This window comes from Pyxicephalus adspersus, chromosome 12 (assembly GCF_032062135.1).
Source record: "Pyxicephalus adspersus chromosome 12, UCB_Pads_2.0, whole genome shotgun sequence".
Taxonomy (NCBI): domain Eukaryota; kingdom Metazoa; phylum Chordata; class Amphibia; order Anura; family Pyxicephalidae; genus Pyxicephalus; species Pyxicephalus adspersus.
Window position 1 is genome coordinate 45,721,160 of NC_092869.1, and position 12,886 is coordinate 45,734,045.

Here is a 12,886-nt window from a genome sequence, read left to right on the forward strand (position 1 = left end):
GGACCAAACCAGCTGCTGCAAACTTTGCTTTAAAGCTGAAGCTTACTAGAAGTTTCATTACATACCTTATTTCAGATCCAGCGATCACTGGTTTTCTGTGCTTTGATATGCAATACAGGCAGGTCATGGCTAAAGGGAGGGAATAACAGGGTAGTGTACATAGTTTCCTGAAAGTAACACAACACCTTGCCTTAGCAATCCTCTCCAAACTCTAAATCAAGCCATGAACTGGCTCTTGAGAAGAGTAATTTAAATAACAATTCGTCATGATAAATTTTGTCATTTTGGATGAATGGGCTTTCAGTTTGCATGCAGACTGCTCTAGGTAAAACCTACATTAGCCTAATCTTCACAATTGAAATAACTGAAAATTTACTGAATACAAAGGAGCTGGCCAGAGAAAGTCAGGAGGAAAAGGCTAGATAATGCAGGGCCTTTCAGCCAGGTAATGAAGCAAGCTCTGAATTACTGCAGTTTCTAATGAATTTAGTTGGAGTCTCCCAGTGTGAAATACAAACAGAATAAGCAATATCAGCACCATAGAAAAAAAAGTATATAGTTTCCATTCAGATCAACATTGGGCACACAAACGTTTCACTCACCTCATCGGTCAGGAACTCCTTGCTGAGGCCAAAGTCTGTTAATACCAAGTGACCGCTGGAGTCCAATAAAATGTTCTCAAGTTTTATATCTCGATAAATTATTCCCAGCTGTAACGGTAAAGTAACATTTTTCCCTGTCAGTTTATAGCGTAAATGTAGTGCAGAACTGAACGACGCAGAGAGACAGATAGAAGTATCTGCGGTTAGTTAAATATTCAGTAAACAGCAGTAAATTCTACTACAGGATCCATACCATATACAACCAGGATTATAGCTGATTTATGAGCCAATGGGGAACACAATGGAATTAGTCAATAAAAAGAATTATCTTGCTATAAATATGCAGAATAGGGCTTCATGAATATCAAATGCATAGAAGATAAAAAGGGGTTAAAGATAGTTTTAAAGCTGGATGTAGCTAAACATGTAGCTTTAAATAGTGCTTCCCTGCAAAGTAATGGAATGTTCAGAACTCCATTTTTTCAGGCTCTTGTAAGCATTTTTATAGCTTGCAACTGACTGCAACCACACCAATTACTAAAAAAAGAAAACTGAACAGCTCAGGCCCGATTGTGCGATTCTAACAAAGTGCACATGGGTGAACAACAACAACAAAAACAATTAAGTGGTGTTAACCCATTAGGAAATCCAAAAGGGTCACGGTGCTCACACTTGCACCCATTCAGTTGATGATAACCATGTATGCTGGATATATAATTTGAGACGATCTGATTATATTTGCAAGACAATTGCTCTATGAAAGTCGAAAAAGTAGGTTTAAATTTCTGTTTCTTTTCTGTCTAAATGTTATAATAGGGCTAAATTCATTAATTTATTATCTTTTTCTGATTTGTGCTTGTTTTATCAAACCATATTGATGCAACTACCATATTGTGCCTTTTGGGTGAAACGCGTCATGGACCCAAAGCGTTTTACTCAGGGTTTTAGTCTATTTGTTTTTTAAAAACATAATATAAAACCATAAAGTATATAGAAAATGCTTTTATAACATTGTGATTGTCTATTGTTAAGCACCTTTAAAATCCCATGAGCCAATTTTGGATACATATAGACATATTAGGCATGTGGTGCGAATTCCAAAATTCTCCCAGTTACAACTTTTTTGTTTAATTTAGAAAATAGTTTAAATAAAAAAAGGGGTCTTTTTATTTGTGCAGGCATTTACGTGTGTGTTCAGAAGCTCCATGTAGCTTCTAGGGTCATTTGGCCGTCCAAATGTCTCCAAAGACTTGAAAACACCTACAAAATCCTAAAAGCCTGTGCTGGCTTTTGCAAAAGTTTTTTTTGTATTTTTTTTTTTACCTGAAAATGATTCTGGAAGCCTAGGTCTGCAGAGTTGGCTTTCAGGAGCATTTTACAGTCACGTTTTTCAGAAGCCAGTTAATACATAGGCCCTGATTTATGAAAGCTCTCCAAGGCTGGAGAGAATACACTTTCAAAAGTGAAGCTGGGTTAATCCAGAAAACATGGAATGGATTTTTAAAAATCATTTGTTATTTGCTAGCAATTGTTTTGAATCCTGGACCAGATCCATCCCAAGTTTGCTGGATCACCCAGCTCCACTGACGAAAGTGTATTCTCTCCAGCCTTGGAGAGCTTTCATAATTCAGGGTCATAGTCCTCCTACAGCTCTCTGCTATCTTCATGTTCTACTCTAACTTTAAATGAGTGTCAGGGACCTAATCCACCTGTGAGATCTGAGATTCATTTGGTAGGCTCCCTATATTATTACTGCAATGTACTAGAAGGTGTACCAGGTACTGAAGATACTTCATGCAGCACAACTTCAAGGCAGCAGCAGCAGTGACAAGTTATTACTAACTTTGTAGGGAAGTGAATACCCCTAACTTTGTAGGGAAGCTCTAAAACAAGTCCCAAATCTTCTAACTAGCAAAACTAGCAGTAGAAAGCTTTAGTATTTCTTATCTACTGTGACAGCAGATAATAAGGTGGAAGTAGATACAGCCAACTGAATAGTCAGCCAACAGATCTTATGCAGCTTAGTATTACCTCCCCAAAAAAGAGAATCTAAATAGAGAATATAAATGGACCCTCAAAAAAGGTGCCCATACATGGATACTGACCAATCACCTGATATTGATCCACCTGAACACTGTACACACATTAAAGGTAATGGCCCCCCTGACACAAACACACCTCAGGGAGTGGCACCATGACACCCTGCACTCACAGGATGTGGGTTTACCACTGAGTGTCACTCAACTCAGAATAGAACTGGCACAGGATTGCAGATCTGGTGAGGATCCTGAGAAAGTGAATATTGAAGAGCTGCATTTTTTTAAATTTTATTTTTAGAGCTGCTGGCAGAAATATTGCCAAGAAAAATCAGCATTCAAACACGATCGCCCTTCCCTGATGGACCCCAACCCCAGATTGCTGAAGTTAAGCAACTTCATAAGCAAGTTAGAATTAGGTGTAAAATCCTATTTGGTGGATAGAAGGAAAAGCCACACAGATAGTGGAGTTCAAAATGTCATGTTATGATCTGACTGTAAAAAAAAAAAATAGGAATCTCTAAAAGGCAGATTTTCTTATTTACTATACAGTGAAGCAACACAATTGCGTGGAACTGTGTCAAAGGCTGAGCTGAAGTGCAGATACAAAGCTGATGGCTCCACCCTTATCAGCTGCAAGACCTTTTCTACAAAATCAATCAGGTACGTACCGTATGACCTCTACTTTACACCTCCTAAGGCTGTGGCTGCCAGTGCAATTCAGATTATTGAACCATATGGAAAAATATAGTCAGAGTAAGTTCTATAACTTTCCTCCCCTGAAATACTCTGCTCTGCTGGAGGACTCCGCTCCTTCCTCTGTAACTCTCCTCTCCTGAAATACTCTGCTGGAGGACTCTGCTCCTTCCTCTATAACTCTCCTCTCCTGAAATACTCTACTGGAGGACTCTGCTCCTTCCTCTATAACTCTCCTCTCCTGAAATACTCTGCTCTGCTGGAGGACTCTGCTCCTTCCTCTATAACTCTCCTCTCCTGAAATACTCTGCGGGAGGACTCTGCTCCTTCCTCTATAACTCTCCTCTCCTGAAATACTCTGCGGGAGGACTCTGCTCCTTCCTCTATAACTCTCCTTTCCTGAAATAATCTGCCCTGCTGGAAGACTCTGCTCTTTCCTCTCTCTCATTCCCATTTCATGCAATATTCTGCACTCCTGGAAGACTTCTCACCTATCTACTTCCACTCCTCACATCATTACATTATTACTGTCACATACAGCTAGTTATGAGTTACACCCTCCTCAAACATAGGAGGCCACTTCCTACATGACTGGCATCTTTTTTGCTGTGGCCATTTAAGGCTTAGTCTACACGGACGTTTTCCCCAGCGTTTAACCCTAGGCTTTTAAAGCCGTTGTTTGAAATCCCTATGCATTACATCGGGTTAATCTACACTAGTAAGTTTCCTTGAGGCACATTTATGAGCTTTATCCTAAATGTTGCTTGCAATGTTTAAAAAATTAAACTGCTCAGTCAAAGCTTGAAAATGCAGGTAAACGCTTCTATTGATGTCAATGGAATGTTTTCCCGTGTTTTTGAGCACCTAATATGTAAATTAGTTAAAAACAGAGAAAATGCGGTAAAACGCTTGAAAACGGGAAAAACATCGGAAAACGTGTCATAGGCCTTTTCCAGCATTTTTAAAGGCAAGCTTTAAATCGCTAATAAAAGTGCATAAAACGAATATAAACGCAATAGGAACATTTACATGCATTTTTAAAAACGTACATGTAGACCAAGCCTAAAGGTGTACCAAATTTTTCAAAACCCTTTCCAAGCCAAAATGCATTCTAGCATTTTACTCTGGGTTAGAAAGTTTAGGTAAATAAAAAGTAAATGATTTACCTTATGTAAGTGTTCAAGGGCCAGTACAATTTCTCCAATATATATCCGTACTTCCCTCTCTGTGAACTTCTCTCGTTGGGATAAATGAGTAAATAGTTCTCCGCCATTAATGTAATCTGCAAAAAATATATAAACACACGCAAACTAAAGCATTTACTCAAATGTAAAGCATTTTTAAGTTGGATAAACATATGGTAAAAAGAATGTTTTAGTGTTGACCAAATACATGAAGAATATGCTACTTGGAGATCTGAAAGCAGCTTCTGCAGAGACGAGCACCTAAGACACAATTCAAGCGGAGCAGATAGTTGGCGACTGCTTTGACGCTTTAATCCTCAATGTACCTAATGGCACACATTTACCTACCTGTTGCTTAATTAGGGGCATATGCTCATCCACTGAATATGTGCTTTAATTTATCATGTGGATAGGTAGCTGCTCAGGTCTTGCCCCCTGGGCAAACTAGGGATGGGTAAGCACTTGCCACTGGGGACAATGAATAAGTGTTAGTGGTGCAAGCACAGCCACTTGCTATCCACTCCCTGTCACTTGAGCTAAAGACTTCGGTACTGGTAGGAGCTTAGAACAGCCTTTGCTCGAGGAAGGTATTAGTCTTTTTTTCAAGCAATAATTACATACACACAACCAATCATAAACAGGTACAATACAGGCCCCTATTTATACATAATGCCACCTTGACAGACAGCCTTTCTGATGTGGCATCTTTACAGCCATTCACCAATCCTTGTTCGTTTTCTTGCACAGAACTGTCAAATTTCCATGAATGATTTTATGGCAATAAAAATATAGTGCTCCGGCTTCTGACACATAAGCAGTTATTTGGAAGATAAATGTCAGTTAAGCACAATGACCCCTCCTCCTTCAAATCCCCATTCATTTCAGTAATAGCTTGGTGTTTGGTTCAGCAGTCGAGTTAGTAAATTAAGTAATTTGTTGGCCGGCATTCAGCTGCAAGTGTGGAACTGTTCCAAACTGCTCCAGAAAACCCAAAACCTGCAGAGAAATTGTTACATATAAAATCCCTCATGCTGCAAGTGTGATATAAATTGGTATCAAACTGGATACCTTCTTGATTTTCCTTAAGTACTAATCGTATGTTATTTATTATTAACTGAACTTATCCTGAAGTTTAGTCTTCAACAAGTGTAATGCATGCTCAATTGGGTTCAGATCAGGTGACTGACATGGCCATTCAAGAATATTTTTCATTTAAAATTATTCGTGGAAATGTACAGAACCAAAATTAGAAAAAACTTGTCTTTGTCCAAATATTTTTGGACCTAACTGTACCTTCTGATATTTTGTTGTTTTTCCTGGAGGCATTCCTTTCTTAAAGTGGAACTAAATCCTGTGGATACTCACCAGTCCTGTCGCAGGTGCTGCCATCTTTTCCCACCTTCTCTTCTTCGCCGAACTTGATTGGCCAGACCAAAATGAAGATAGGGATGGCTGGGATTCAGTTCCGCCACCCATGTGGGAAGCTGGAATATGTCGGGTATCCCTGGCAACATTTGACAGATTATACTTATTGCAAAAAGGAGATCACCTGTCTCTCTTTGCAATAAAGACCTGCCGCATACCAGTCAGCCCACAGTCACAGCACAGCTGGACCTCTAGATACAATTCCACTGTTTTTCGGCACCAAAAAACCCACTGTGGGTCACATAAGCGTGATTGCTTGCCTCAGTTGAGCATTTGCATTTAATTCTATGGAAGTGCTGTCCATTATCTCAGGCTAGTTAACACATAGGGAAAGAATAATATTTAACCAGTCCGACTGGGACTTCCCGCAGAGCGGTCAGCGAGACACTAAATTGTAAGCAGCATTAAGGCATGTGTAGACAGAGTTGATTTCCTGTGTTTGGTTTGCATGTCAAGCCTAAATCAGCAGGTTGACATTAAATGCAATGACCAAATAACAGTGTGGGTAACAGTTATCTGGCTGCATTTGACCTGCTTTGCACAACTTTACTGACATACAGCTACTGAGATGGGTTTGTAATGTAGAGCAAGCAAATCAAATACAGCCTACGGCTTTGTTTTGCACTAAAAGTCAAAGACAGTGTTTGACAACAGCAGCAGTCTGAAAACCAGTTTAAATCTGCAACATACATTGCAGGTTCTTTAAAACAAAAAAGGTGCAAAGTCTAGTTCATTCTTTGAGCAAGCAGCCACAGCCTAAGTAGAAAGGCCTGTTCCCTGCCAGCATTCTGCAGAGAAGGACATTTAGGCTGTGCCTGCTATACAAAGAAAATGAACTGTAAGACATTAAACACCTTTTTTATTGATGCACCTGGAATGTATTACGATGATTTAAATTGAGGTTTCAATTAGGAGTTAATCTTCATCTACGTCTGTAGTCTTTCCATTTGCTGGTACTGAAGAAAATACCTACCTTCTGCCTTCACTAACAATCAAAATTCTGCAGCTGGGGTGTATTATCAGCAGTTTCGTATATGAGGCGTCTTACCTAAAATGAGATGAAGTTTTGCATTTGTCTGGAAGGCATAATGAAGGGTCACTAAGAAGGGCGATTGTCTGATGTGTTCCAGCACTTGCCGTTCCGTCCGCGTATGTTCTGCTGTCTTGGGTTTCTGAAATATAGTCGCCTTTTTCAAGACTTTCATTGCATATAGCTTTCCGGAGTCATGGCCGCTGATCTTCCTCACCAGGAACACTTTGCCGTAGGCTAGATAGCAGGGAAATAAATGCTGATTAGCCAAAACGAATTTACAGCTACAAACTATATAAACATTTATGAGGCCGCATTGGTGTCGTCTGTAAAATTAATAAAATAATTCTACAGGCATACAGTTTATGGCTAACTTTACCGATTACATATGCAATCTTTCATGTAATAAATATTTGCAACTCATAAATGTTTCCAGTATAGAAGCATTGTCCACAAGTCCTTGTTACATCATAATTAACCAAGAAACCTCAAAGGTTGTGAACACTATCACTTTATCTCCAATTCTTCCATTTTTTGATGAATAGCGCAGAAGAATACATGCATATTCAGAACGCAATATCCTTTATCCTTTGCGCTGGCATTTAAAAATAGCAATACATCATTAACCTACTGCTGGATAGTCATAGCTGCATTACTTGATTACATTTATATTACATCTATTAAAAGGTATATGTAGGTCAAGAGATATAAATAAAAATGCTAGTGGTCAGATTATTACCAAAAAAGAATTTCATGTGGCTAGAAAACAATACATTCAATTATACAGACACAATCAAGAGATTCAAATGAATGTGGAAGATTGTGTGTCAGGCATGGTGGATGCAGCACCTTACAAAACCTCTGACGTCATGGTATAGTTTATATTAGAATTTGTTCACACAAAATGTGTTTGAAATGGACAACCTCAAGCTAAAGCCTCTTCTGTATGTGACAACACTGTATTAAATAGGTCAGACAAGCACAGCTAGATTAAGGGCATGTGCCGACAACCTTTAGTTTGACACCAGATTCAGAATTCATTAAATAAGTTACATTTGACCCCAAGTTATCCCTTGTTCTGACCTGCATTTGACCTGCCTCGAGAAGCTTGTGCATTCTGGCACAAAAGTCTCTAGTCCTGGACTTTAATCGAAGCAGAAATCGAGAGCTTCGCTTCTTCTTTTTGCAGCAGTGCAATGAAAAACCATGGATCTTGACAAGGGCAGGCTATTGCAAGTGGAGACCAGGTTTGGATACACACCTATCTAATAATAATAATAAAGGTATAATTATTTTACTGGTCTGCCAAATCTCAAATTGTACTGCGACTGCAAGATCACATTTTGGCATACACTACATAAAATTCAGGATCCATCCTGTCCTTCGTCAAGATCAGACGATCGCTACCAGAAAAATGGTATGGGGAATAATTTCAAGACCCTCAAGAGAAGCTGAATGCTACAGATTAGCAGTGTATTGTTACTGTGCATCGGCATTCCTTTCGGCCACTTTTCAGCAAAGCTGGTATCATCATCAAGGTGGTTTTCAATAATATGACCCTGACCCCATTGTTCCTTAAAGTCCTGCATATTCTACAGATTATAATAGGGCACCTTGGGGGTGGGATGATGGGAGTTGGTCAGCATGTGGCTGACAAATAGTAAGATATGAAAGATATAAATCAGTAGAGACCAAACTCTCTGAAGGAAGGGTAACCGAACATTGGGGGTTGCAATTCTGAATTCACACTATTTTAAATGCAAAATGATGTCCTTATCAGTACTCGCAAAGGTGTACAGAATAAAACATCCCTGTGTATAGGCTTTCATTCAGCAACCATGTACAGACCTCATGGTCAGTCTGAAACCTGACGAATGATCTCGGAGTCTTCATGCATCAGCTACCATAGACCTGATAGAGCTATTTAGCTTAAAAGTATTGGGGTCATGAGTTTTGACTTCTCCCCATTAGAATGGGGGAGATGTGTCCTGCCACAACTTAAAATCAAATTAAAATTTGCAACTAAACTTGCTTTTGTTAACGTTCTGCACAGATGACTAAAATATCTACTTCCATATTCATGTCTTGCAAGTTCCATGAGTAGTCACTACTATAGACGTATCCAACGGGTTATTAGGAGTCAATGACTTCATGCTCCCAGATGGACTGGCATAGACGCAAAATAATAAAATGTATCCCTAAAGCGTATCTAAACCTAGGAACAGAAATGTATTATATTGTAGCTTACTAATAAAAATGGAGTAATGGCATTCGTTGTCATTTTGTTCAGGCTTTAATCTTTTTTGTGATCCTGCCAATAAAAAGGAGCTCACAATCTAATGTCCCTACCATAGTCATATGTCTTTAACACAATCTAAGGTCCAAGGGTAGAAGCCAATTAACCTAACTACATGTTTTTGGGATGTGTGAAGAAACCGAAATACCCACAAGAAACTCACACAAACACAGGGGAAAACCTGCAAACTCCACGTAGATAGTGTCCTGGAAGATATTTGAACCTGGGACCTAGCGCTGCAAAGGCCATGGGTGCTAACCATTGCAGCCCCTTATTGTATAGTTAGCAGATCAAAATGTGGTAAATATTATCTGTTCAAAGTCAGGGTTTACATGTTCTGTAGGGGTGAATGTTTGTACTTTTATTCACTTGTATTCTTTCCCTGTAAAAGCAGGAATATCAGCCCAGTGTCAGGCTGTATTGCCTGTATAGAAGCCACCCTGGCACTGCATTATGTCAGTGTTGATGCTCTTTAGTTTTATTTATAGATATACATCCTAGTTCTTGATATGAAGATCTATACTTAGGTATGTCATCTAATATGTATATTTGATATATTTTGATGTAAACTATGGTATGTACAACCAAATGTCTGAATGGTCCCCATCTCGGTGGTTCTCATAGTAAAATACTCCTTCAGGAATGATGACACTTTATAAGAGAGAAGATTATTATTTCTCTGTCCAGGGTGCTGGATAAGGGCAAGACAGTTATTAACAAAGCCTTTATTATTCATTTAAGCAACCTAGGCCTGGTATTTATGTGTCTGCTTACAATGTAGTAGGCTAGCCTCATGAAAAAAAAAAAAAGGTAAAGCAATAAAAAAAGTAAGTAATGTAAAGGTAAACAAATAAAAAAAAAATGTTCTTGAGACATTAAACTGCACAAATATTATAATTACACAGTATTTATATAGCGCCAATATATTACGTAGCTGTACAAAAAAGTCCATAGTTATGTCACTAAATGTTCCTCAAAGGAGCTCACAATCTAATGTCCCTACAATAGTCATATGTCTTTACCAGTCTGAGGTCAATTTAGGGGGGAAGCCATTTAACTTAACTGCATGTTTTTGGCATGTGGGAGGAAACAAGAGTACTCAGAGAAAAGCCACGCAAACACGGGGAGAACCTGCAAACTCCATGCAGATAGTGTCCTGGCCGAGATTCCAACCTGGGACCCAGCGCTGCAAAGGTCAGAGTGCTAACCACTGAGCCACCGTTCTAACAATTCTATCAAGAGTGGAGCTAAAAATGATTACAAATTCCCATTGATGACTGTTTCCTCTTAAAGTAATCACTGTTATAATAATTATTTAACGTACAGAAATTAAACTATTTTACCCTTTAGATATTATTTGGGTGTTTGGATCAAACCAGTAAAAAGCAGTGACAAAGTTTTGAAATGAAAAGCAAACTGAATCAGATTCTCTGTCCTTTTAATGTTTGGGTAATATTGAGCATCAGGTGCATAATCTCTTGTTAAGCCGCAGGAAGATAACATGTCCACGATGGCAATCTGCTGACTATTCAAACAGGAATTCCTTTTGAAGGGTTGAGAAATTCACTTCTTCGCTGCAACCAACCACAGTGACACACCTATTTCTGTATAGACACCACGCAGCTCAGCTTGAAAATTCTTCAACACGTTGTTCTTGTGTTCACTGGAAAAATGTATTCCAACAACAAACATGCATATGTGCTCATGAGTATATATTTAAGATCTAGGCTGAATCTTGGAAGTAAACTGAAAGCAAATTGCCAATTTGCCACCTAAATGATTCTTTTTGCTTTCCTGTTTTTTTTTTTTTTTTTACAGTGGCTTCAGAAAGTATTCAGACCCCCTCACTTTTTGTTTTGTTATGTTGCAGTTTGATGCTACAATTGTTTTTTCCTTATTAATCTACACTCAGTACCCCATAATGACAAAGTGATAACAGAATTTTAGACATTTTTTTTATATTTCATTTACATGAGAATTCGGACCTATTATAACAATGTTTAAAATTTAGCTCCGGTGCCTACCGTTTCTCTTAATCGCTGCCAAGATGTTTCTGCACCTTGGAGGTACATTAAATTGATTGCACGTGATTTGGAAGCCTTCCCCAGATCTGTGCTCTCTAACAATTCTGTCTCTGACCTCTGCAAGCCACTCCTGTGACCTCATAGCTTGGTTTTTGCTCTGATATCATTGTCAGCTATGAGGCTTCTATAGGGAGGTGGCCCCATCCCAAATCATGGCTAATCAACCAACCCGCCACAGGTGGACTCCAATCAACCAACCCGCCACAGGTGGACTCCAATCAACCAACCCGCCACAGGTGGACTCCAATCAACCAACCCGCCACAGGTGGACTCCAATCAACGTGCAGAAACATCTTAGCAGCCATCAAAAGAAATGGAAGGCACCTGAGCTAAATTGCAAGTTGTTGCAAAAGATCTGAATACTTGCAACACGTCCATTAACGTTTTAAAGGTGGCTTTACCATTGCTGCAGAGTGGGGTTGACATGTCACGGTTATTCTCTTTAATTATCAAAGACCTCTAAGTCTGCAGAAAAGGCAAACAAGTGGACCTTGCAACCTGCCTGAAGACTAAAGGCCATGTAATGAGCCTAAAAAATACAGGGTTGGAAGAGAAGGAGAACAAGGGTGATTCTAAAGCCCTGGAGTTTCATTTCTGTTATTGTCTACCGATTCAAGCGGGCTTACACAAGACTTCCAGGAGTTTCAAAGAATACCCGCAAGTAACAAGAACTGCAGAGACATTTACCAATGACAGCCATGCCATTGTATCTGGGATACGAAATTATGTGATGATATACTTGAATGTGAAGTTTGATGGTGATTATATATTTAAATAAACGTCCCTATGTGAGATATGTAAAATGACTTACCACCTGTCCCCAACACCTTCAGGAGCTCGAAATTTTCAATCCCCACTTTCTCGGCATGCCCCGTCAGGTTTGCTGTAAAAGAAAAAAAAAAGCAACAATGACACCAAGTTCATCAAGCAACCTAATGAATTACTATCCTCAGCCCTGCCATGTACTATCAACATCGATCCATAAATAAATGAAATATGTCCAGCTGTACATCATGACTTGAATCCAATAACACCGACTGATCTCACTTGAACAAAGCTGGATTAATTAAAAAATAAAGAGAATTTATTATCAAGTGAAGCAAAAAGGGCTGAATCAGCACCTGCTGCTAATTGGTTATTGGACTGCAGTGAAGAAGTGCTACTTTGCAAAAACCTTCACATAAAATTGTAATTGACGGTATGGTGGCAAAGCACAATAAAGAGCAAAAGCTTTCATTAGATTGCAATACCATACAGCGAAAATCTGCAGTCTGATTGGACGCCATGAGATATCCCCTTGCTTTTTGCACAATGCATGCAGTGATATATTGGTGTGTAATAAAATATATGGATGAAATTTAATCACCAGTCATCAAGCAGTAAAAAGGGACCTGAGGGGATAGATTTGTTCCAGGTTCAGGTTCCCTATCTGATCTAAAAAATTTTTATAAACCCCAACAGTACACAATACTGATTTGCTCCCGATTGGTCTGTAAAATAGAACATTGAAAACTGTTAAATGAATGCTATAAA

At 39.0% G+C, this 12,886-nt stretch overlaps 1 protein-coding gene across 1 annotated transcript in view; it reads right to left on the reverse strand.

The window, feature by feature from the left end:
- Positions 1-12,236, reverse strand: part of RPS6KA5 (ribosomal protein S6 kinase A5) — a gene marked incomplete at its 5' end in the record, with an annotated part of 42,017 nt that extends 29,781 nt beyond the window's left edge. The window contains 4 exon segments of the mRNA XM_072428525.1: positions 603-710; positions 4,501-4,616; positions 6,992-7,210; positions 12,165-12,236. Coding sequence (XP_072284626.1) covers positions 603-710; positions 4,501-4,616; positions 6,992-7,210; positions 12,165-12,236 — 515 coding nt within the window.
- Positions 12,237-12,886: the final 650 nt, after the last annotated feature.